Here is a 27,289-nt window from a genome sequence, read left to right on the forward strand (position 1 = left end):
GAAGTGCTCATGATGTCTGGCTGCAGTTCTGCGAGCTGTCACCCTGATCCGCCACAAACTCTGGCCTGCCACCGTAACGTTACGTACCACTGCAAGCCTCTCAAAAAACCCTCGACCAAGTCTTTCCACCTGGGCTGCTACGGTTAGCATGAAGTCCTGCCTGGATCCACCTGGAAACACAACGGCTAACGGGGCTTTGGTGAAGCTAGGTGGACCAATCATCTGCTTAGTGGATACTACCGATTACAGATACATTCACGGGAAAAACTACAGTGTGAATGACCTATGCCCCCCCCCCAGAGCAAAAAGGTTGAAGTAAGTGTTATTTCATTATTTGCATTATTGTTTTAAAGGAAAACGGTCATCAAATGATTGCGGCCGAAAAGATTGTCCGGGACCAGCATTGACCTGAAAGCAATGCAGGGACTAAACATCACAGCATTTCTTCATTATGCCAATGCTTGCCAGCTCAAGCCTCATTTACAGGTAAAATTGATACGTCAATCTATGTTAGCTTTAATGATACGTTAGATAATATATTGAATATTTAACCACCCGGTAGTTAGACATTAATGAATTGCTTGATATGTTTTTATGAACGGCTTGATACAGATTTCTCCATACCCACTTTGAAGTAATGTTTTACACAGAAATGCCCAAACGAACTGCTCTTTACACTGAAATGTTTTGACATTTAGAAAAACAGTCCCGATCTGATGACAGCACCGGCCTTTCATGCCTTTGCTCATGATGCTGACTGTCAGGTAATTAATTTTTAAAAAATATTGATAATTTCTTCTGTTAAACACTGCTTCTTTGTAGAGTTGCAGACAGTTTACCTTAAGAGTATTCAAAAACAGCTAGTTGTAATCTGTCCTCGTTCCTTAACTAATCAGGTAGAAAAACAACATCTCCACTTCACTGATCCTCAACACTGGGGCCCCCGAGAGAATGAAAAACAGCTTGTCCATATATGTATATATTCTTAAATCCCATTCCTTACTAGTTTTGTGTGTATTGGGTATATGTTGTGAAATTGTTAGATATTACTTGTTAGATATTACTGCACTGTAGGAGCTAGAAGCACGAGCGTTTCGCTACACCCGCTATAACATCCGCTAAACACGTGTATGTGACAAATAACATTTGATTTGATTTGATTTAATCGTCATCACCCATTGTAATGCTCATTATGGTTTCTGATTGTACTTTACATTTCAGGTCACTGATGGTACCAGCTATGTGACTGGTAGCGAGCTTGTTGACGGAGAACAAATGGAGAGGCTGTGGTCTTACCTACGAAGGTTTGGGAAGATCCCAAAAGAGATGGCACCATCTCATGGTGTTGCCACTGATGCCCTCATATATTAAGCAGTCAGAGACAGGGCAAAGCAGGAACTTATAACTGGAAATCAGTTAAGTATTCAGATGATTATACCCTGATGAAGACGTTGGTTATTAGGTTAACAGATTATTGCATCTGAGCTCCTAGAGTGTGAAAACTCTCCTCTTCTTTTTCTAGTATTCAGATGACCCACTGTTCAGGATTGTGTTGATATCCCATCATTTTGCACACAATAAAACGGCAACGTATTTTAAACAATCTATTGAATGTATTTTCACCATGTGTTTTATCGGCAATACAACTCTGTCGGCAGAAGGTCCTGAAGGAGGAAACCGAGGGAGAGGAAGAGTTGATGGTGCTGGTAGACAGCATTCCAGGTTAGTCCTTCTTGCTATTATAAACTGGTTACCAATGTAATTAGAGCACTAAAAATACATGTTTTGTCATATCCGTGGTATATCCGCGAATCCATTCATTCATTTCCTCCTAAATTGATTATGGGAACGCAGTACTTGGGGGGGGGGGGGGGCCTGCCTGCAAATTAAATTACTAAACTAAACTACAGCTCATCCAAAACAGTGCTGCAAGGATTCTGACTCAAACCAAAAAAAGCCACCCCTCCCCACATCCTTGCTGATCTCCATTGGCTACCTGTTCCTCAAAGAATTGACTATTAGATTCTCCTCCTGGTCTACAAATCCCTAAATGGCATCGGACCCACCTACCTGTCAGATCTACTCTCCCCCATATGAACTCCTCCATGACCCCAGGACCAGGACCTTTCCCTCCCACTCACCACGCCTATGGAACTCCCCTCCTGATACGCCATCCCATCTGGTTAGTGGGGACTATCATCATCATCATTTGGTTTTCAACAGGACGATGACCCAACACACCTCCAGGCTGTGTAAGGGCTATTTTACCAAGAAGGAGAGTGATGGAGCGCTGCATCAGATGACCTGGCCTCCACAATCCCCCCCGACCTCAACCAAATTGAGATGGTTTGGGATGAGTCGGACCGCAGAGTGAAGGAAAAGCAGACAACAAGTGCTCAGGATATGTGGGAACTCCTTCAAGACTGTTGGAAAAGCATTCCAGGTGAAGCTGGTTGAGAGAATGCCAAGAGTGTGCAAAGGTGTCATCAAAGTGTCAATGGTGTCATCAAGGCAAAGGGTGGCTACTTTGAAGAATATATTTTGATTTGTTTAACACTTTTTTTGTTTACTACATGATTCCATATGTGTTAATTAATAGTTGTGATGTCTTTACTATTATTCTACAATGTAGAAAATAGTAAAAAATAAAGAAAAACCCTTGAATGACTAGGTGTTCTAAAACCTTAAGACCGGTAAGTATATATTTCTAAGCTGCCACTTACGACAGCAGCAGCGACCATATATTTAGTTTACGTCCTACGATGATAGAAAGGTAGCTATGATTGGACGGGTGCTACATGAGTCACAGAGTGGGCAGTACTTAGTATTAATTGAGGACCCAACGTGAGGAGGGAGCATCCTCACGGACACAGTGTTGTGGTAGAGCGTGAAGAACCTGTCAAGGTTTTGTAATGTGTGTGTGTGTGTGTGTGGGGGGGGGGGGGGGGGGGGGGAGCGGAGCACTGCACCAGTGTCACCAGGCCACATCTGTTGTGAGTGTTTTTTTGTTTTTTTTTTGTCATTTATCAGATGCTCAAGGGCACGTCGACAGATTTTTCACCTAGTCGGCTCGGGGATTAGAACCAGCGACCTTTCGGTTACTGGCACAACGCTCTTAACCACTAAGCTACCTGCCACCCCAGTGTTCTTCGATGCGCGTGCTCACTGTGACCTCTCAACTTTACCCATGGTGCGCTGCAGCGTTATCCACAGCTGCTTGGCCCAGGTTGTCCGACACAGACCCTGCACCAAAGTGCTTCCGAATGAGGATCTTGCCGTGCTCGTTCTTGCTGCCCACGTGTGTGCTGCTCGTGTATGAGCACTCTAGGTTCATCAGCTTGTGGAGGCGCTCCAGCTGATCAGCTTGCGCCATCATTAACGGAGTGTGCCACCATCTCAGGCACTGCACAGGAAGGGAAATATCAATACACAAAATACATTGTAACCGTACAGCGTCACGTCGAATACAATGCAAGCCAACACTAATAGTTCCCAAACAAGTGGCACCTTATGTTGCAACTGAGCGTACCTGAAAATATAATCTTCAAGGTTTTCCACGGCTGAGGCAAGCTGACGGTGTTGTATCCGAGCACATCTTACATCCTTCGGGTTCTCAATGGTGTTGATGCTTTGCTTCCAGTCATTGCTGACGTCTACCGGAGAGTTCTGGAGGTCCTTCACGTCCCCCAGGGCATTATGGAGCTGATTGAGGCCTGAACGGACCCCGTCTAACTGTGAGTGCATGGCAGCCTGGAGAGTGGGAACTGACAATTGTAAAGGGTTTAGATTGGGCTTTACATTAATCAAAGGGCACTACAGATTCACAGAATGTACCCAATGTAAAAGCTAAACAAATTATTTTATACCTTCAGTCGTGCTTCTTCTAAAACTCCAGGTCTAACTGGGTGACTGTCACGTTCGTTTAAGGACGGGTCAGACCATGGCGCAGCGTGAAAAGCATACATGTTTATTACAACGATAAACACACGAACAAAACAACGTAACGTGAAGTCCGAAGGCTAAACACAATACAAGCCTCTAACACGGAACAAGATCCCACAACCCAATGATTGCCAACAGGCTGCCTAAGTATGATCCCCAATCAGAGACAACGAGCGACAGCTGTCTCTGATTGGGAATCACACCCGGCCAAACATAGAAATACAACACCTAGAACGTAAACATAGAAATAACAACATAGAACTCCACACCCTGACTCAACATACTAGAGTCCCATAAGTCAGGGCGTGACAGTGACCAATAAATCATGGGATTTAGCTGTCAGTTGCTAGGTCAGCAGGTGAATGATCCCTTTTCTAATGATTATGCTCGCTAGCTATTGCTCAATACAGAAGAATCGAGCTAGCTCGCTAACGTTAGCTAAAAATAGATTGCAAAATAACTTTACGTAATCGATTTCGGTAGACTCGTTGTAACAGTGAATTGGACAATAGTTTCCAAAAAAACGTTTTACAAAGAATAAAAAAGCTTGCTACCTAGCCAGAAAAGAAAGGCGTTTTAACTTACCCGCCGCCCTGAAAGTTGGCCTTCTTTGTAGGACATGCGCATGTCGTGTTTCGCCAGGAAAGTCGGCATATGTTATACCTCCTTTGGTAATACAGAACAATAGTAATGGCGTCTTTTTGTAGGCACCGTCTCCGCCATGGATCTCAGTCTTCAGTATTTTATGCCGCAATAGTCTATGTGCCTGGGAGCTAGGGTCAGTCTGTCACATCTGGTGTAATTCGCCTGTCTTATCCGGTGTCCTGTGTGATCTTAGGTATGCTCCCTCTAATTCTCCCATCTCTCCCTCCCCTCTCAGAGGACCTGAGCCCTAAGACCATGCCTCCGGACCACCTGGCCTGACGACTCCTGGCTGTCCCCGTCCCCGGTCGTGCTGCCGATCCAGTTTCTGCTGTTCTGCCTGCGGCTATGGAACCCTGACCTGTTCACCAGTCGTACTACCTTCACGAAGCCTGGTTCCTCTCTAGGTTCCTGCCTTGCAATGGAGTTTTTCCTAGCCACAGTGCTTCTCCATTGCTTGCTCTTTGGGGTTTTAGGCTAGGTATCTGTATAAGCACTTTGTGACAACTACTGATGTAAAAAAAAAAAAAAGGGGCTTTATAAATCAATTGGATTGATTAACTGACAAATGAAAGGAGTGTTTGAAAGGGGTTTTGGATACACGCCGAAAATAAGGTCTGTGGTAAACACAGGCTTAGGACATCTTATACATCAGCTAATGTCACTTAGAATGTTTGTACATTTATGTAATCCAAAAAGCACATGAAGTACATAAAGGCTTCATAATTCATAAAGGTCGTGTTAAATGACTGTTATTATATCATAGAACAAAACGTATAAGATCTCCTAAACCTGTGTTAACCTCAGATCTTTATTTTTCGGCGATTATCCCAAAGTCCTATTTTTCCCGCTTTGGAACGGCTGAAGGAACCAACGGTAACTCATTTCCGGTTTTTAGGACTACAAACTGGCGATCTTTACCTTTTTTTCATCTGAAGGTTAGGACTAGTATATTTCAAACCAAATAGCAGGTTGTAGAAATTGTAGAATTTGCTGTGAATGACAAATAGGCCTATTGTGTTTTTACAAATATTAAATATGCATAGCGGAACTGTCTTTACATACAACTTCAAATGCAATAGGAAGTAATGCCGTTTGCTTTGAATCTATGGAAGACTACAATCCCAGGATTCAATTGAACGAGCATCGCTGTGACAACCGATGATGTATATATAAACTCATCCTCCTACACTTCACCGTAAAGCTTTAGACATCTTGGATCAGCTGTTGGTCCGTGGAACATAGAACCGAGCCATGAAGGAACAGCAGTGAAGAAGAGCTACAATAGAGGAGAGCGCGGATCCGTGTCATGATGGTTCTTGTATTAATTGTCGCAGGTCTTGGGGTGGTTGCGCTGCTCATGGTTTTATTCGCACCCCACATTAGGTAAGAATAAGCGCTGTATGTTCGAGGCTATAGTCGATGCATCGTCTGACTCTATGCTTGGCATCTCATATAGACTAATTTGTCTAACCTCAGTAGAGATGAATTACTGTCATTGTCAAGCTAAAGACGAAGGGATTGTGTTTTGCCATTGGGTTAAAAAGGCTATTTGCGGGAATTAATGGGTGAGTCGACATCAATGTTGATGACGATGATCCAGACTATTCTTATGCAATAGATTAACACTATTTTCCATAATGAAGACAACCACATTTTTCAAAACAACATTAATTTGTTGTTGTTTTGTGGAACAAAGGCTCTAAATGCACTGTCAATTGAATATGGTTCATTTGTCAATATACATTTTAGTCATTTAGCAGACGCTCATATCTAGAGCGACTTACAGTTAGTGAGTGCATACATTTTTCATACTGCCCCCCCCCGTGGGAAACGAACCCACAACCCTGGCGTTGCAAGCGCCATGCTCTACCAACTAAACTACAGGGGACTAGGCTACTGGTAGGAATAAATAATGCTATTCGTTTTGGTAGGGGAGTGCTGTACAGTAACGCGATACAATATTTCATTACATGATTATGCACAACAGTGTTGCGTGCGTGGGCAGAGTTATATTTGTAACCGTTATGTTCCGTGAGCCGTTGGTTAATAGACCGGACTGAGTCGAACGAGTTGACGTTTGATCATTGTTGCCAGTGAGTGATCCTGCATATTGAGTAACAATATGTTGCATGTTGAATGATCAGCACTACTCATGAATAATAATAAACCCCACCCCAAAAAAAAGTGTACCCCATTTATCTCTATTCAGGGTCTGTCCCAAATGGAACCCTTTTCCCACTATAGTGGGGATAGAGTGGGGATAGGGAACTATATGGAGAATAGGGTGTCATTTGGTACGCAACCCCTGGTGTGGACTTTTAACTATATGCCATTGCCAACCTTGCCAACACATACAGGACTGATAGGGGAAGTTTGACTGTAGATAATAACACAGATCCATTGTGTTTGTCTGTCAGGAAATACTCCGCTGGTGGAGCATGTATGTCTATGGCCCGGCTGGACGGGAAGACGGTCCTGATTACTGGAGCCAACACTGGTATTGGGAAGGAGACTGCCCTGGACCTGGCTATCAGAGGTGACTGACTGACACATACAGGGCTGCGTCTCAATGGCTGCGTTTACACAGACAGACCATTCTGATCTTATTGCATCTAATTGGCCTTTTGACCAATCAGATCAGATCTTTTGCCAGTAATTGGGCAGAAGATCAGAATTGAGCTGCCTGTGTAAACGCAGCCAAATGGTACCCTATTCCTTATATAGTGCACTACTTTGGGGCCCTGGTCAAAAATAGTGCACTTGAGGGAATAAGGTTTCATTTGGGACACATGGTCTTCTTCACAATAGTCATTAATGGTGAGGCCTCCTTTCCTTCATCACTACAAAGATAATGATAAGAGGAAGAGGAGGAGGAGGAGGAGGAGGAGGAAGAGGAGGAGGAGGAGGAGGAGGAAGAGGAGGAGGATGAGGAGGAGGAGGATGAAGAGGAGGAGGAAGAGTTGGAGGAGGAGGAAGAGTTGGAGGAGGAGGATGAGGAGGAAGAGGAAGGGGAGGAGGAGGAAGAGGAGGAGGAGGAAGAGTTGGAGGAGGATGAGGAGGAAGAGGAGGAGGAAGAGGAGGAGGAGGAGGAAGCGGAGGATGAGGAGGAAGAGGAGGTGGAGGAGGATGAAGATGAGGAGGAGGAGGAAGATGAGGAAGAGGAGGAGGAGGAGGAGGAGGAGGAGGGAGACCATCAAAGAAAGTATCAATGATGCTGATTATTGGTTATTGTCTATTACCAGGTGCAAGGGTGATCATGGCGTGCCGGGATGTGGAGAAGGGTGAGGAGGCCGCAGCATCGATACGACGTATCTACTGCAAGGCAAACGTAGAGGTCCGAGAGCTAGACCTGGCTGATACCAGCTCCATACGGGCCTTCGCACAACGCTTCCTCCGAGGTAAGCCTACTATGTGTCCCAAATCGCACCCTATTCCCTATGTAGTGCACTACTTTTGACCAGGGCCCATAGGGAATAGGGTACCATTTGGGACACAATCCACATAACCTTTACAAGTTATTACAATATTATTACAGTATTTATTCTAGTGTTATTACAGTTTATTACAGTATTTATTCTAGTGTTATTACAGTTTATTACAGTATTTATTCTAGTGTTATTACAATATTATTACAGTATATTCTAGTGTTATTACAGTTTATTACAGTATTTATTCTAGTAATATAATAATAATAATATGCCATTTAGCAGACGCTTTTATCGAAAGCGACTTACAGTCATGTATTATTACAGTTTATTACAGTGTGTTATTACAGTTTATTTCAAGGCAAGCACTAATATTATAATGTGTTACTCTGTAAAGCAAAGTATAATATTGACTTTGTATCTGATACCGACAGAGGTCAACCACCTCCACATCCTGATCAACAATGCAGGGGTCATGATGTGTCCCTACATGAAGACCAACGACGGTTTCGAGATGCAGCTGGGTGTCAACCACCTGGGTGAGATTTTATTGCAGACTCACTTCTAGGGCTCTATTTGGCTTTCCACACACACAAACCCCAACATGAATGAACAAAATTGCATACTTGTTTTCTCTCGCATTCCAGACCTTGACATTTTGCCAAGTATAGCCTATTTTAACACCCTAAAAAGCCCACTTCAGTTTCGTAAACTGTACTTTGCACACAGTTGGGTAAATGACTGGTACAGGAGTCCGACCGGAGACCAGCAAGCAGCAAAGAAACTAGATACAAATCGGCCTGCTACCAAACCCATTATGACTGAGGAGGAGACGCCGAGCTGGGCACGGCACCTGACCGAGGAGGAGACGCCGAGCTGGGCACGGCACCTGACCGAGGAGGAGACGCCGAGCTGGGCACGGCACCTGACCGAGGAGGAGACGCCGAGCTGGGCACGGCACCTGACCGAGGAGGAGACGCCGAGCTGGGCACGGCACCTGACTGCGGAGGAGCCGCCGAGCTGGGCACGGCACCTGACTGCGGAGGAGCCGCCGAGCTGGGCACGGCACCTGACCGAGGAGGAGACGCCGAGCTGGGCACGGCACCTGACCGAGGAGGAGACGCCGAGCTGGGCACGGCACCTGACCGAGGAGGAGACGCCGAGCTGGGCACGGCACCTGACCGAGGAGGAGACGCCGAGCTGGGCACGGCACCTGACTGCGGAGGAGCCGCCGAGCTGGGCACGGCACCTGACCGAGGAGGAGACGCCGAGCTGGGCACGGCACCTGACTGAGGAGGTCCCCAGCATCAAGAACTAATTCCAGCAGAGGTTTGATCTACTCGACGACTCTACTAAAGAAGTTTAAAAACACACTAAGTCCGTGTTGAGCAGAGTAGTCAAGGCAGAGAAGCGGATTGGGGCACCAGAACACCAGAGTAACACAGAGGAAGAAGACGTAAAACACCAAACACCAGGACTACCTGAAAACCCGATTTGGAGTCACGTAGCAGGAGAATAACCTGGTCCTGGTGGGCCTGAAAGAGGCCCTACTTCGAGGCGGGTGACCCGAACAAGACAACGGGCAAGATACTCCGGTACATTGTGGACCTAAAGGATTCTGACCCGGCACCAGAGGTGGAGAGACGGCGCCGAAGCCTCCGATCCTGCCCGAACCACAATGTCCATACTACATACACCTGCTACGATGGAGCAACCGACAGAACATCATGAGAGCTGCGGGTTAAAAGGAGAAGCTGATCTGGGACGGGAAACTGTTGTGTAACAGGATTTCCCTGTGGAGCTCCAACGACAATGCGCGGAGTATGCCAATATCAAGAAGAAACTGACCTCCGCTACCGCTGTACCCATTCAGACCTACTGTACCCAGCCAGGCCAACTGTACCCAGCCAGACCTACTGTACCCAGCCAGGCCAACTGTACCCAGCCAGGCTTATCATCACCATAGATGGAAAGAGACATATCTACAGTACCGCCGAGGAAGCGGGCCAAGGACTTGAAGATACGGCTGAGTAATATCTTAAGTAATTCATGCAAGTTAATGAGGCGATAAAGAACTACACTAGCCAACACTGTTGGTGACTGTTTTTGATAATTTAGGATTTTTGTTACTTTTTCTTCCCTGGTATTGGTTGAGAGCCTTGTTTAAAACATAGCCCAATGGCTAATGCATGAGTGGACGTCTATCAATCTACCTTGTTTGCGCTACAGATGTTTTTTTTAAATGTTGGGTTACGGATGTAACCTTGGTTCTCTGAGTAGAGTAACAGGTCACTAAATGACCTATGGGAGGGTTCTTCAATTCCGGTCCTGGAGGGCCGAAACACTTCTGTTTTTTATTTCTACCTGGTAGTTAATTGCACTCACCTGGTGTCCCAGGTCTGAATTAGCCCCTGATTAGAAGGAGAGGATGAAAAACAGAGGTGTTTCGGCCCTCCAGGACCGGAATTGAAGAACCCTGACCTATGGGATCTCCATGATGCAACAGAATATAAATCACCCAACAGGGTAAAAAAATAATTTCAAAATGTGGTATACAACCAAATACACAAGCAAGCTGAAAGCTAGAACTTACAAATGAGGCTTCGATTGCGTGCAACAGCACCAAGAGTGGAAGGCCGCTGTATAGAACATCCATTTCACTGACGGTTGATGAGTAACTTTGTACAAGGTTCACGGTACACTCACTTAACTGGGTTGAGAGAGTGGGCCGTGTCCAGAACCACAGACCCCACTGATGGCGGCAGGTGGCTTAGTGGTTAAGAGCGTAGTGCCAGTAACCGAAAGGTCGCTGGTTCTAATCCCCGAGCCGACTAGGTGAAAAATCTGTCGACGTGCCCTTGAGCAAGGCACTTAACCTGGATAAGAGCGTCTGCTAAAGGACTAAAATGTAAATGATGGTGTGGTCATAACCTGGACCTTTGTGTTCTCCCCATAACAAACAAAAAGCTGCTCGGTTTGACAAACAGTTCTTGTTGTAGCAAGATAGACACCTAATGCCCTAACCCGGCAAAGTGCACGCAACTCACTGACTCTCCTGTGAGGAGATACAGTGGGGGAAAAAAAATATTTAGTCAGCCACCAATTGTGCAAGTTCTCCCACTTAAAAAGATGAGAGAGGCCTGTAAATTTCATCATAGGTACACGTCAACTATGACAGACAAAATGAGAAAAAAATTTCCAGAAAATCACATTGTAGGATTTTTAATGAATTTATTTGCAAATTATGGTGGAAAATAAGTATTTGGTCACCTACAAACAAGCAAGATTTCTGGCTCTCACAGACCTGTAACTTCTTCTTTAAGAGGCTCCTCTGTCCTCCACTCGTTACCTGTATTAATGGCACCTGTTTGAACTTGTTATCAGTATAAAAGACACCTGTCCACAACCTCAAACAGTCACACTCCAAACTCCACTATGGCCAAGACCAAAGAGCTGTCAAAGGACACCAGAAACAAAATTGTAGACCTGCACCAGGCTGGGAAGACTGAATCTGCAATAGGTAAGCAGCTTGGTTTGAAGAAATCAACTGTGGGAGCAATTATTAGGAAATGGAAGACATACAAGACCACTGATAATCTCACTCGATCTGGGGCTCCACGCAAGATCTCACCCTGTGGGGTCAAAATGATCACAAGAACGGTGAGCAAAAATCCCAGAACCACACGGGGGGACCTAGTGAATGACCTGCAGAGAGCTGGGACCAAAGTAACAAAGCCTACCATCAGTAACACACTACGCCGCCAGGGACTCAAATGCTGCAGTGCCAGACGTGTCCCCCTGCTTAAGCAAGTACATGTCCAGGCCCGTCTGAAGTTTGCTAGAGTGCATTTGGATGATCCAGAAGAGGATTGGGAGAATGTCATATGGTCAGATGAAACCAAAATATAAGTTTTTGGTAAAAACTCAACTCGTCGTGTTTGGAGGACAAAGAATGCTGAGTTGCATCCAAAGAACACCATACCTACTGTGAAGCATGGGGGTGGAAACATCATGCTTTGGGGCTGTTTTTCTGCAAAGGGACCAGGACGACTGATCCGTGTAAAGGAAAGAATGAATGGGGCCATGTATCGTGAGATTTTGAGTGAAAACCTCCTTCCATCAGCAAGGGCATTGAAGATGAAACGTGGCTGGGTCTTTCGGCATGACAATAATCCCAAACACACCGCCCGGGCAACGAAGGAGTGGCTTCGTAAGAAGCATTTCAAGGTCCTGGAGTGGCCTAGCCAGTCTCCAGATCTCAACCCCATAGAAAATCTTTGGAGGGAGTTGAAAGTCCGTGTTGCCCAGCGACAGCCCCGAAACTTTTGTTATTGACCAAATACTTATTTTCCACCATAATTTGCAAATAAATTCATTAAAAATCCTACAATGTGATTTTCTGGAAAAAATATTCTCATTTTGTCTGTCATAGTTGACGTGTACCTATGATGAAAATTACAGGCCTCTCTCATCTTTTTAAGTGGGAGATCTTGCACAATTGGTGGCTGACTAAATACTTTTTTCCCCCACTGTATATAGAATCTATTTAGATTGGGACTTCCCTGCAGCCATAAACTCCAGGAGGAAAGTCCAAATGACAGGAAGATGGCGATTCTGCATGGGTCGACACACCACATCCTGAACACGTTCCACTTGTAGGAATACAGAGGATGCCCTGGCTGCTTGATTTTTTAATCAATTTTACCGAGGAGGTTCAACCCTGCAGCTACAAGGTGGTCACGTTCAGGGGCCTCACCCACAACTTCAGTGTGCCGGGTCTGGGGTGCCAAAGCTTGCCGTTCAATTGTGACAGGAGGTCCACTTGAAGAGGGAGTTCCCATGGTTGAGGGGTCGTTAGCTGTACAAGGTCTAAAAAAAAACAGTGATGCTGTGGCCAATGTGGAGCAACAAGTACAACTGACGAGCTCTGGAGACTGATCATCCTCAACACCTGAGGGAGCGAGGGAATTGGTGGAAACGCATCCAGCAGCCCCCTTGTCTATCTGATAGGGCATTGACCCGGAGTTGGCCTGCTGGACCCTTTATGGAGAACCACATAGGGTTGAGTCTTGCTATGTGAACAGATCGCCAATGGCCATTCTGAATTGCGCCCAGATCATCTCCACTACCATGGGATGTATCTTCCAGTCTGAAGAAAGAGGGCCTCCTCTGGAGAGAAGGTCTGCTTCCTGATTCTCCACCAGGAAGAGGGCCTCCTCTGGAGAGAAGGTCTGCTTCCTGATTCTCCACCAGGAAGAGGGCCTCCTCTGGAGAGAAGGTCTGCTTCCTGATTCTCCACCAGGAAGAGGGCCTCCTCTGGAGAGAAGGTCTGCTTCCTGATTCTCCACCAGGAAGAGGGCCTCCTCTGGAGAGAAGGTCTGCTTCCTGATTCTCCACCAGGAAGAGGGCCTCCTCTGGAGAGAAGGTCTGCTTCCTGATTCTCCACCAGGAAGAGGGCCTCCTCTGGAGAGAAGGTCTGCTTCCTGATTCTCCACCAGGAAGAGGGCCTCCTCTGGAGAGAAGGTCTGCTGCCTGATTCTCCACCAGGAAGAGGGCCTCCTCTGGAGAGAAGGTCTGCTTCCTGATTCTCCACCAGGAAGAGGGCCTCCTCTGGAGAGAAGGTCTGCTTCCTGATTCTCCACCAGGAAGAGGGCCTCCTCTGGAGAAAAGGTTTGCTTCCTGATTCTCCACCAGGAAGAGGGCCTCCTCTGGAGAGAAGATCTGCTTCCTGATTCTCCACCAGGAAGAGGGTCTCCTCTGGAGAGAAGGTCTGCTTCCTGATTCTCCACCCCCGGCAGGTGTATTGTCTGAAGGAAGACGGCCTCCTCTGGAGAGAAGGTCTGCTGCCTGATTCTCCACCCCCGGCAGGTGTATTGTCTGAAGGAAGACGGCCTCCTCTGGAGAGAAGGTCTGCTTCCTGATTCTCCACCCCCGGCAGGTGTATTGCTCTGAGGGATGTAAGGTGTCTGTTTGACCAAAGCAGTAGCTCCCCAGCTACTAGCCATTGACACTGGCGGTTCATGTGTGCAACCACAGTTTGGTTGTCTGTCCGTATCAGTACGTGTTGTCTTCTCAGTACTGGGATGAAGTGACGGAGTGCCTGGAGTAAACCGGCTTGAGCTCCAGGACGTTGATGTGAGCCGTTGTCCATGGACCCCTGACTGGTTCAAGACCGCTCCCCGTCCCTGTACGGAGGTGTCTGTGGTCAAAGTCATCTGAACTGCGTCTAGGAGAGTCAGGACACCCGTTTAACATCCCATCCGAAAGACAGCACCCTACACAGGGCAATGTCCCCAATCACTGCCCTGGGGCATTGGGATATATACTGAACTAAAATATAAACGCAACATGTAACAATTTCAACGATTTTACTGAGTTACAGTTAATATAAGGAAATCAGTCAATTGAAATAAATTCATTAGGCCCTAATCTATGGATTTCACATGACTGGGCAGGGGTGCAGCCATGGGTGGGCCTGGGAGGGCATAGGCCCACCCAATTGGGAGCCAGGCGCACCGACTGGGGAGCCAGGCTCAGCCAAACAGAATTCGTTTTTCCACACAAAAGGGCTTTATTACAGACAGATATACTCCTCAGGTTCATCAGCTGTCCAGGTGGCTGGTCTCAGATGATCCCGCAGGTGAAGAAGCCGGATGTGGAGGTCCTAGGCTGGCATGGTTACACGTGGTCTGCGATTGTGAGGCCGGTTGGATGTACTGCCAAATTCTCTAAAACCATGTTGGAGGTGGCTTATGGTAGAGAAATTAACATTAAAATATCTGGCAACAGCTATTGTGGACATTCCTGCAGTCAGCATGCCAATTGCATGCGCCCTCAAAACTTTAGACATCTGTGGCATTGTGTGACAAAACTGCACATTTTAGATTGGCCTTTTATTGTCCCCAGCACAAGGTGCACCTGTGTAATGATCATACTGTTTAATCAGCTTCTTGATATGCCACACCTGTCAGGTGCATGGATTTTCTTGGCAAAGGGGAAATGTTCAAGAACAGCGATCTAACCAAATTTGTGAGAAATAAGCTTTTTGTGCATATGGACAAATTCAGGGATATTTTATTTCAACTCATGAAACATGGGACCAACACTTTACATGTTTATATTTTTGTTCAGTATATATATATTTTTATACCATAGGAAAGAGCGCCCCCTACTGACCCTCCAACACCACTTCCAGCAGCATCTGGTCTCCCATCCAGGGACTGACCAGGACCAACCCTACTTAGCTTCAGAGGCAAGCCAGCAGTGGGATGCAGGGTGGTTGCAGGGTGGCTGCTGGGAGTTTGAAGTGCTAGGCGTCACCACTGTATTGCTCTTCAGCAACTCATTGAAAATGTCAGCTTTTTGTGTTCGTCACTTCTGGGACATAAACTCAGCAAAAAAAGAAATGTCAATTTTTCAGGACCCTGTCTTTCAAAGATAATTCGTAAAAATCCAAATAACTTCACAGATCTTCACTGTAAAGGGTTTAAACACTGTTTCCCATGCTTGTTCAATGAACCATAAACAATTAATGAACATGCACCTGTGGAACGGTTGTTAAGACACTAACAGCTTACAGACAGTAGGCAATTAAGGTCAGAGTTATGGAAACTTAGGACACTAAAGAGACCTTTCTACTGACTCTGAGAAACACCAAAATAAAGATGCCCAGGGTCCCTGCTCATCTGCGTGAACGTGCCTTAGGCATGCTGCAAGGAGGCATGAGGACTGCAGATGTGGCCAGGGCAATAAATTGCAATGTCCGTACTGTGAGACACCTAAGACAGCGCTACAGGGAGACGGGACGGACAGCTGATCGTCCTTGCAGTGGCAGACCACGTGTAACAACACCTGCAGATGATCGGTACATCCGAACATCACACCTGCGGGACAGGTGCAGGATGGCAACAACAACTGCCCGAGTTACACCAGGAACGCAAAATCCCTCCATCAGTGCTCAGACTGTCTGCAATAGGCTGAGAGAGGCTGGACTAAGGGCTTGTAGGCCTGTTGTAAGGCAGATCCTCACCAGACATCACGGGCACAAACCCACCGTCGCTGGACCAGACAGGACTGGCAAAAAGTGCTCTTCACTGACGAGTCGCGGTTTTGTCTCACCAGGGGTGATGGTCGGATTTGCGTTTATTGTCGAAGGAATGAGCGTTACACCAAGGCCTGTACTCTGGAGCGGGATCGATTTGGAGATGGAGGGTCCGTCATGGTCTGGGGCGGTGTGTCACAGCATCATCGGACTGAGCTTGTTGTCATTGCAGACAATCTCAACGCTGTGCGTTACAGGGAAGACATCCTCCTCCCTCATGTGGTACCCTTCCTGCAGGCTCATCCTGACATTACCCTCCATGACAATGCCACCAGCCATACTGCTCGTTCTGTGCGTGATTTCCTGCAAGACAGGAATGTCAGTGTTCTGCCATGGCCAGTGAAGAGCCCGGATCTCAATCCCATTGAGCACGTCTGGGACCGGATCGGAGGGTGAGGGCTAGGGCCATTCCCCTCAGAAATGTCAGGGAACTTGCAGGTGCCTCACAGCAAGAACTGGCAAATCTGGTGCAGTCCATGAGGAGGAGATGCACTGCAGTACTTAATGCAGCTGGTGGCCACACCAGATACTGACTGTTACTTTTGATTTTGACCCCCCACCTTTGTTCAGGGACACATTATTCCATTTCTGTTAGTCACATGTCTGTGGGACTTGTTCAGTTTATGTCTCAGTTGTTGAATCTTGTTTTGTTCATACAAATATTTACACATGTTAAGTTTGCTGAAAATAAACGCAGTTGACAGTGAAAGGACATTTTCTTTTTTTGCTGAGTTTAGATTGTGTCGGTTGTACCACCATTGCATTGCTCTCCAGCAACTCATTGAAATTGTCAGTCCTTCTGGGACATAGATTGTGTCGGTTGTACCACCATTGCATTGCTCTCCAGCAACTCATTGAAATTGTCAGTCCTTCTGGGACATAGATTGTGTCGGTTGTACCACCATTGCATTGCTCTCCAGCAACTCATTGAAATTGTCAGTCCTTCTGGGACATAGATTGTGTCGGTTGTAGCTATATTGACTGCAGCAGCTAGGAGGCCTAGACTCTCTGTCACCGTCGGTTTGTTGTTTTGTCGTGAGTGTTTATTAGTTTAATAAACATGTTCGCATACCACGCTGCACCTTGGTCTGACCCGTCTCTCAACGTTCGTGACATTTGGGTATCTGTACTTTACTATTTATATTTTAGACAGCTTTTATTTTTACTCCACTACGTTCCTAAAGAAAATACTGTACTTTTTACATTTTCCCTGACACCCAAAAGTACTCGTTACATTTTGAATGCTTAGCAGGACAGAAAAATTGTCTAATTCATGCACTTATCAAGAGAACATCCCTGGTCATCCCTACTGCCTCTGATCAGGCAGACTCACTAAACACACATGCTTCGTTTGTAAATGATGTCTGACTGTTGGAGTGTGCCCCTGGCTATCTGTGAATTTTAAAAAACAAGAAAATCGTGGCGTCTGGTTTGCTTAATATAAGGAATTTGAAATGATTTATACTTTCACTTTTGATACTTAAGCATATTTAAAACCAAATACTTTTCAGACTTTTACTCAAGTAGTATTTTACTGGGTGACTTTCACTTGAATAATTGTATTTTAAGGTATCTTTACTTTTACTCAAGTATGACAATTGGGTACTTTTTCCACTACTGGTATCTAGGCCACTGTGTTCTTGAGGGGGAAAAAACAACAATTTTAATCAATTTTAGAATAAGGCTGTAATGTAACAAAATGTGTAAAAAAGTCAAAAGGGGTCTGAATACTTTCCCAATGCACTGGATATGAAGAGCTGTAGCCCTTTATATATGAAGAGCTGTAGCCCTTATATATGAAGAGCTGTAGCCCTTATATATGAAGAGCTGTAGCCCTTATATATGAAGAGCTGTAGCCCTTGTATATGAAGAGCTGTAGCCCTTGTATATGAAGAGCTGTAGCCCTTGTATATGAAGAGCTGTAGCCCTTATATATGAAGAGCTGTAGCCCTTATCTATGAAGAGCTGTAGCCCTTATATATGAAGAGCACTTACAGTATCTACTGTATGAAGAGGGAGAGGCTATAAGGGCACTCCTGACCTGTAAAACGAGTAAACAAAATCTGAAACTGACCCTTACCTTAACTAATCCCTTAACTAATCCCTAACCTACATTTTAACCAATTCTGAAATTAAATATTATTTTGCAGGTCAGGAGTGACCGTATAGCCTTTTGAAGAGCATGTGGGCCGCTAGCCTTAACAATACTAACCGTGTACAAAGTAGTACTTCACAATACTAACCGTGTACAAAGTAGTACTTCACAATACTAACCGTGTACAAAGTAGTACTTCACAATACTAACCGTGTACAAAGTAGTACTTCATAATACTAACCGTGTACAAAGTAGTACTTCATAATACTAACCGTGTACAAAGTAGTACTTCATTCAACATGATCCTAATATTATTTACTTTCTGACAAAGCAGCACTGATTGAATCGTGTTGATTGAATCATAAACTCCTGAGTGGCGCAGTGGTCTAAGGCACTGCATCGCAGTGCTAACTGTGCCACTAGAGATCCTGGTTCGAATCCAGGCTCTGTCGCAGCCGGCCGCGACCGGGAGACTCATGGGCGGCGCACAATTGGCCTAGGGTAGGGGAGGGAATGGCCGGCAGGGATGTAGCTCAGTTGATAGAGCATGGCGTTTGCAACGCCAGGGTTGTGGGTTCGATTCCCACGGGGGGCCAGTATAAAAAGATATGTATTCACTAAACTGTAAGTCGCTCTGGATAAGAGCGTCTGCTAAATGACTAAAATGTGTTGTTGTTTACTGTTTACTACTGGTAGATCACTTCCTGTGGCCCTATGACATAAAAACAGTGTTACATTCAACAACTCCAATCGTTTTATTTTTCTGATATTAGGATATTACACTCTGATCCTTTGTTGCAGTGCAACACAGATTGCATAATGTATTGTTGTTTACTGTTTCTTCCTGGTAGGTCACTTCCTGTTGACGTACCTCCTGATTGGCCTGCTAAAGCGGAGCGCTCCGGCCCGCATCGTCGTGGTTTCCTCCCTGGCTCACAACTTTGGCTGGATCCGCTTCCATGACCTCCTCAGCCAGGGCAGCTACAACAGCGGCCTCGCATACTGCCAGAGCAAGCTGGCCAACGTCCTGTTCGCTAGGGAGCTGGCCCGCAGACTCAAAGGTAGGGAGGGGGAGAGGGAGGGGGAAGAGTGAGGGAAGGGGAGAGGGAGGGTGGGGGAAGAGCGAGGGAGGGGGAGAGGGAGGGGAGAGGGAGGGAGAGGAGAGGGAGGGGGAAGAGGGGGAAGAGAGAGGGAAGGGGGAGGGGGGGGGGAGCAAGGGAGGGAAGGGAGGGGGGAGGGGGAGGGGGGTTACACTACAGTGCATTCTGAAAGTTCTCAGACCTCTTCCCTTCCCTTTTTACACATTTTGCTACGTTACAACCTTATTCTAAAATTGATTAAATATTTTTTTTTCCTCATCATTCTACACACAATACCCCATAATGACAAAGCAAAAACGGGTTTTTAGAAATGTTAGCAAATTTATGAAAGAAAAAAAAAACTGAAATACCTTATTTACATAAGTATTCAGACCCTTTGCTATGAGACTCGAAATTGAGCTCAGGTGCATCCTGTTTCCGTTGATCATCCTTGAGATGTTTCTACAACTTGATTGGAGTCCACCTGTGGTAAATTCAATTGATTGGACATGATTTGGAAAGGCACACACCTGTCTATATAAGGTCCCACAGTTGATAGTGCATGTCAGAGCAAAAACCAAGCCATGAGGTCGAAGGAATTGTCGAAGAAAACATTTCTGCAGCATGCAGATGGTAGAGTGGCCAGATGGAAGCCACTCCTCAGTAAAAGGCACATGACAGCCCGCTTGGAGTTTGCCAAAAGGCACCTAAAGGATTCTTAGACCATGAGAAACAAGATTCTCTGGTCTGATGAAACCAAGATTGAACTCTTTGGCCTCAATGCCAAGCGTCATGTCTGGAGGAAACCTGGCACCATCCCTATGGTGAAGCATGGTGGCGGCAGCATCATGCTGTGGGGATGTTTTTCAGCGGCAGGGACTGGGAGACTAGTCAGGATCGAGGGAAAGATGAACGGAGCAAAGTACAGAGAGATCCTTGATGTAAACCTGCTCCAGAGCGCTCAGGACCTCAGACTGGGGCGAAGGTTCACCTTCCAACAGGACAACGACCCTAAGCACACAGCCAAGACAATGCAGGAGTGGCTTCGGGACAAGTCTCTGAATGTCCTTGAGTGGCCCAGCCAGAGCCCGGACTTGAACCCAATCGAACATCTCTGGAGAGACCTGAAAATAGCTGTGCAGCGACGCTCCCCATCCAACCTGACAGAGCTTGAGAGGATCTGCAGAGAAGAATGGGAGAAACTTCCCAAATACAGGTGTGCCAAGCTTGTAGCGTCATACCCAAGAAGACTCAAGGCTGTAATCGCTGCCAAAGGTGCTTCAACAAAGTACTGAGTAAAGGATCTGAATACTTATGTAAATGTGATATTTCCGTTTATTTTATTTTATACATTAGCAAAAATTTATAAAAAACAGTTTTTGCTTTGTCATTATGGGGTAGCTTTATGAGGGGAAAAAACAATTTCATCCATTTTAGAATAAGGCTGTAACGTAACAAAATGTGGAAAAAGTCAAGGGGTCTGAATACTTTCCGAATGCACTGAACAAAAATATAAAACGCAACACGCAACAATTCCAAAGATTGTATTGAGTTACAGTTCATATAAGGAAATCAGTCAATTGAAATAAATAAATTAGGCCCTAATCTATGGATTTCACATGACTGGGCAGGGGTGCAGCCATGGGTGGGCCTGGGAGGGCATAGGCCCACCCAACTGGGGAGCCAGGCCCAGCCAATCAGAATGCGTTTTTCCCCACAAAAGGGCTTTATTACAAACAGAAATACTCCTCAGTTTCATCAGCTGTCCGGGTGGCTGGTCTCAGACGACCCCGCAGGTGAAGAAGCCGGATGTGGAGGTCCTGGGCTGGCGTGGTTACACGTGGTCTGCGGTTGTGAGGCCGGTTGGACATACTGCAAAATTCTCTAAAACGACGTTGGAGGCGGCTTATGGTAGAGAAATGAACATTCAATTCTCTGGCATCAGCTCTGGTGGACATTCCTGCAGTCAGCATGCCAATTGCATGCTCCCTCAACTTGAGACATCTGTGGCATTGTGTTGTGTAACAAAACTGCACATTTCAGATTGGCCTTTTATTGTCCCCAGCACAAGGTGCACCTGTGTAATGATCATGCTGTTTAATCAGCTTCTTGATATGCCACACCTGTCAGTTGGACGGATTATTTTAGCAAAGGAGAAATGTTCACTGACAGGGATGTAACCAAATTTGTGCACAGAATTTGAGAGAAATAAGCTTTTTGTGCGTATGAAACATTTCTGGGATCTTTTTATTTCAGCTCATGAAACATGGGACCAACACTTTACATGTTGCATTTATATTTCTGTTCAGTATACTGACCAATGTGTCTCAGGGGGCTGGGGATAAAGCAAAAAGCCTGTCCTTTGACAATAGCATGGTAACTGACTTCCTCTCTTCATCCCTCCCTCCCAGGTTCCAGTGTGACAGTGAACTCTGTCCACCCGGGGTCGGTGCTCTCGGAGCTGGTCCGCCACTCCACCATCATGTCTCTGCTGTTCTCTCTGTTCTCCATGTTCCTGAAGAGCCCTCGGGAGGGGGCCCAGACATCCATCTACTGTGCCGTGGCGGAGGAGCTGCACTCCCTCACCGGGAAACACTTCAGGTGAGATTACAGTGTGAAGCTCAGCAGGTTCTGCCCCTGATCCTCGTTAGATGGAACTGTGATTCCAATGGCTCAGTGGGTTTTATAGAACTGTGATTCCAATGGCTCAGTGGGTTTTATAGAACTGTGATTCCAATGGCTCAGTGGGTTTTATAGAACTGTGATTCCAATGGCTCAGTGGGTTTTATAGAACTGTGATTCCAATGGCTCAGTGGGTTATATAGAACTGTGATTCCAATGGCTCAGTGGGTTATATAGAACTGTGATTCCAATGGCTCAGTGGGTTATATAGAACTGTGATTCCAATGGCTCAGTGGGTTTTATAGAACTGTGATTCCAATGGCTCAGTGGGTTATATAGAACTGTGATTCCAATGGCTCAGTGGGTTATATAGAACTGTGATTCCAATGGCTCAGTGGGTTATATAGAACTGTGATTCCAATGGCTCAGTGGGTTATATAGAACTGTGATTCCAATGGCTCAGTGGGTTTTATAGAACTGTGATTCCAATGGCTCAGTGGGTTTTATAGAACTGTGATTCCAATGGCTCAGTGGGTTTTATAGAACTGTGATTCCAATGGCTCAGTGGGTTATAGTGCTGAGGGATTAGTGCTTTTTGAGGTCGGTTCGGTTTCGGTTCGATTATATATTTTAAAAAATTAAAACACTGTTTTCTCTTTCGATTATTTGTTTCTAACAAATGCACTATGTGGGTTGAACGCTGTAACACAAAATACAACAATTAGTAAAAGTCCCGTGATGGTAGTGACTGCCCATTACCGCTTATCACTTATTAACCATCAGTTATAAATATTACTTTAATAAAATATTCCAGTTGTTGTGTATATTCCATTAGTTTTATTTGTTGACTTTATTATTTCATTCCAAGTCATCATCTCATCTCTATAGAGCTGCTGCCTGCGCTGACTGACTAAATCACTATTTTAGTAGTTCTTCAAGGTAAATAAGGCTGACTTTAAACACCAACTATCAATCACTTAGATCAGGGTTGCCCAACCCTGTTCCTGGAGAGCTGCCCTCCTGTAGGTTTTCGCTCCAACCCCAGGTGTTACTAACCTGATTCATTTTATCAACCTGCTAATTATTAGAATCAGGTGCGCTAGACTAAGGTTGGAGCAAAAACCTACAGGAGGGTAGCGCTCCAAAAATAGGGTTGGGCAGTCCTGACTTAGATCATGTATTTTCAGGTAGAGATTCCTCGCGAAGCGACTGCTCTCTATTCCTCTCGATTGAGAGTTATTCTGTCTCTCTCCGTTTCTGCGCTCCCAGCATAGAGCAGACAAGTAGACGAGCAATGGTTTATGGTCATTGTAGTTAATTTCCACATTTTCTGTGCTAAACATTGTAGAATATTGGCCTGTTGGAAACTACAACTCCGTACTACATCGCACAGTTCGGGCTGGATCTGATTCATCTCTAGAGAAACTGTGCATTGAGCTCACAGAAAAAACACTGACGAAATGGAATCCAAATACTTGAACCGACGACGTCGGTCCATTATTTGTTTAAAAACCGATAACACATTTTGGTTAATCGCTCAGCACTAGTGCTGAACATGATGCTGTGGGTTAGAGCTTGGTGCTGCAGGTTGTGGGTTAGAACATGGTGCTGCAGGTTGTGGGTTAGAACATGGTGCTGCAGGTTGTGGGTTAGAGCTTGGTGCTGCAGGTTGTGGGTTAGAACATGGTGCTGCAGGTTGTGGGTTAGAACATGGTGCTGCAGGTTGTGGGTTAGAACATGGTGCTGCAGGTTGTGGGTTAGAACATGGTGCTGCAGGTTGTGGGTTAGAGCTTGGTGCTGTGGGTTAGAACATGGTGCTGCAGGTTGTGGGTTAGAACATGGTGCTGCAGGTTGTGGGTTAGAGCTTGGTGCTGTGGGTTAGAACATGGTGCTGCAGGTTGTGGGTTAGAGCTTGGTGCTGCAGGTTGTGGGTTAGAACATGGTGCTGCAGGTTGTGGGTTAGAACATGGTGCTGCAGGTTGTGGGTTAGAACATGGTGCTGCAGGTTGTGGGTTAGAGCTTGGTGCTGCAGGTTGTGGGTTAGAACATGGTGCTGCAGGTTGTGGGTTAGAACATGGTGCTGCAGGTTGTGGGTTAGAACATGGTGCTGCAGGTTGTGGGTTAGAACATGGTGCTGCAGGTTGTGGGTTAGAACATGGTGCTGCAGGTTGTGGGTTAGAACATGGTGCTGCAGGTTGTGGGTTAGAGCATGGTGCTGCAGGTTGTGTGTTAGAACATGGTGCTGCAGGTTGTGGGTTAGAACATGGTGCTGCAGGTTGTGGGTTAGAACATGGTGCTGCAGGTTGTGGGTTAGAACATGGTGCTGCAGGTTGTGGGTTAGAACATGGTGCTGCAGGTTGTGGGTTAGAACATGGTGCTGCAGGTTAGAACATGGTGCTGCAGGTTGTGGGTTAGAACATGGTGCTGCAGGTTGTGGGTTAGAACATGGTGCTGCAGGTTAGAACATGGTGCTGCAGGTTGTGGGTTAGAACATGGTGCTGCAGGCTGGGGGTTAGAACATGGTGCTGCAGGCTGTGGGTTAGAACATGATGTTGTGGGTTAGAACATGGTGCTGCAGGTTGTGGGTTAGAACATGGTGCTGCAGGTTGTGGGTTAGAACATGGTGCTGCAGGCTGGGGGTTAGAACATGGTGCTGCAGGCTGTGGGTTAGAACATGGTGCTGCAGGTTGTGGGTTAGAACATGGTGCTGCAAGTTGTGTGTTAGAACATGGTGCTGCAGGTTGTGGGTTAGAACATGGTGCTGCAGGTTGTGGGTTAGAACATGGTGCTGCAGGTTGTGGGTTAGAACATGGTGCTGCAGGTTGTGGGTTAGAGCATGGTGCTGCAGGTTGTGGGTTAGAACATGGTGCTGCAGGTTAGAACATGGTGCTGCAGGTTGTGGGTTAGAGCATGGTGCTGCAGGTTGTGGGTTAGAACATGGTGCTGCAGGTTAGAACATGGTGCTGCAGGTTGTGGGTTAGAACATGGTGCTGCAGGTTGTGGGTTAGAACATGGTGCTGCAGGTTAGAACATGGTGCTGCAGGTTGTGGGTTAGAGCATGGTGCTGCAGGTTGTGGGTTAGAACATGGTGCTGCAGGTTGTGGGTTAGAACATGGTGCTGCAGGTTGTGTGTTAGAACATGGTGCAGCAGGTTGTGGGTTAGAACATGGTGCTGCAGGTTGTGGGTTAGAACATGGTGCTGCAGGTTAGAACATGGTGCTGCAGGTTGTGGGTTAGAACATGGTGCTGCAGGTTGTGGGTTAGAACATGGTGCTGCAGGCTGTGGGTTAGAACATGGTGCAGCAGGTTGTGGGTTAGAACATGGTGCTGCAGGTTGTGGGTTAGAACATGGTGCTGCAGGTTGTGGGTTAGAACATGGTGCTGCAGGTTGTGGGTTAGAACATGGTGCAGCAGGTTGTGGGTTAGAACATGGTGCTGCAGGCTGTGGGTTAGAACATGGTGCTGCAGGTTGTGGGTTAGAACATGGTGCTGCAGGCTGTGGGTTAGAACATGGTGCTGCAGGCTGTGGGTTAGAACATGGTGCTGCAGGTTGTGGGTTAGAACATGGTGCAGCAGGTTGTGGGTTAGAGCTTGGTGCTGCAGGTTGTGGGTTAGAACATGGTGCTGCAGGTTGTGGGTTAGAACATGGTGCTGCAGGCTGTGGGTTAGAACATGGTGCTGCAGGCTGTGGGTTAGAACATGGTGCTGCAGGTTGTGGGTTAGAACATGGTGCTGCAGGTTGTGGGTTAGAACATGGTGCTGCAGGCTGTGGGTTAGAACATGGTGCTGCAGGCTGTGGGTTAGAACATGGTGCTGCAGGTTGTGGGTTAGAACATGGTGCTGCAGGTTGTGGGTTAGAACATGGTGCTGCAGGCTGTGGGTTAGAACATGGTGCTGCAGGTTGTGTGTTAGAACATGGTGCCACATCGGCCACTGAATATATGCGTCATTGTCAATGTTGACAGTTCTGTGAGTCACTTTGGATTACACAACTGCTAGATGACCAAATGATTTATTAGAAACGTTCTACTTTCATGTGATGACAGACTAAACCCAAAAGGGGAAGCACTGATCATGCAGATAACCAAAGTAACAGCCAAGCTTCCTCTTCCTCCCTCCCCCCACAGTTACTGTAGAAAATCTCTCTCTCCCTCACAATTACTGTATATAATAACCGTGCTCTCTCGCCCTCTCTCAGTGACTGCGCCCCGGCCTTCGTGGCCCCCCAGGGGAGGAAGGAGGAGACAGCCAGGAGGCTGTGGGACGCCAGCAGTGAGCTCCTGGGCATCGTCTGGGACGACTGATCTGAACCACCCTGTTCTCACTATCCACAGGTTGCATCCCCCAATTCCCTTTACAATGCACTACTCTTGACCAGGACCCCCACAACCTTGTTCCCAGTCTCAATTGCTACCGCATAGGAAAGAGCCAACTCGTAGACGGAATGAGGGCCCACAGGGCTCTGATCAAAAGTAGTGCACTATAGATTAGGGCTCACACAATAGATAGGGTGCCATTGGGGATGCAACCAACCACACTCTCTGTTGTCAAATCATTATCATTTCATGAAGTAACCTCAAACTACAGTTATCCCAACAGGACTTGGAAGAATTGGGTAGGAACCGTAGAGATAGAAAGATGCCATCATGGGTCCTCTATCTATCTCTATGGTAGGAACTGTAAGATCCACTGCATTACTGTACTGTGAAAGGTCTAGCCAGGGTATAACCAGGTCTAGCCAGGGTATAACCAGGTCTAGCCAGGGTATAACCAGGTCTAGCCAGGGTATAACCAGGTCTAGCCAGGGTATAACCAGGTCTAGCCAGGGTATAACCAGGTCTAGCCAGGGTATAACCAGGTCTAACCAGGGTATAACCAGGTCTAGCCAGGGTATAACCAGGTCTAGCCAGGGTATAACCAGGTCTAGCCAGGGTATAACCAGGTCTAGCCAGGGTATAACCAGCTCTAGCCAGGGTATAACCAGGTCTAGCCAGGGTATAACCAGGTCTAGCCAGGGTATAACCAGGTCTAGCCAGGGTATGACCAGGTCTAGCCAGGGTATAACCAGGTCTAGCCAGGGTATAACCAGGTCTAGCCAGGGTATAACCAGGTCTAGCCAGGGTATAACCAGGTCTAGCCAGGGTATAACCAGGTATAACCAGGTCTAGCCAGGGTATAACCAGGTCTAGCCAGGGTATAACCAGGTCTAGCCAGGGTATAACCAGGTCTAGCCAGGGTATAACCAGGTCTAGCCAGGGTATAACCAGGTCTAGCCAGGGTATAACCAGGTCTAGCCAGGGTATAACCAGGTCTAGCCAGGGTATAACCAGGTCTAGCCAGGGTATAACCAGGTATAACCAGGTCTAGCCAGGGTATGACC

General features: G+C 46.5%; 1 protein-coding gene across 1 annotated transcript; it reads left to right on the forward strand.

Moving 5' to 3' along the window:
* Window positions 1-6,611: 6,611 nt before the first annotated feature.
* LOC311122642 (retinol dehydrogenase 12-like) lies at window positions 6,612-26,213 on the forward strand (the record flags this gene model as incomplete). Its single annotated transcript, XM_084196982.1, is given in 8 exon segments — window positions 6,612-6,625; window positions 6,983-7,001; window positions 7,003-7,123; window positions 7,830-7,985; window positions 8,447-8,551; window positions 19,060-19,269; window positions 21,699-21,888; window positions 26,108-26,213. Coding segments are annotated over 8 exon segments (921 nt in total).
* Window positions 26,214-27,289: the final 1,076 nt, after the last annotated feature.

This window comes from Coregonus lavaretus, assembly GCF_964263955.1.
Source record: "Coregonus lavaretus genome assembly, contig: HAP1_SCAFFOLD_1804, whole genome shotgun sequence".
Classification (NCBI taxonomy): Eukaryota; Metazoa; Chordata; class Actinopteri; order Salmoniformes; family Salmonidae; genus Coregonus; species Coregonus lavaretus.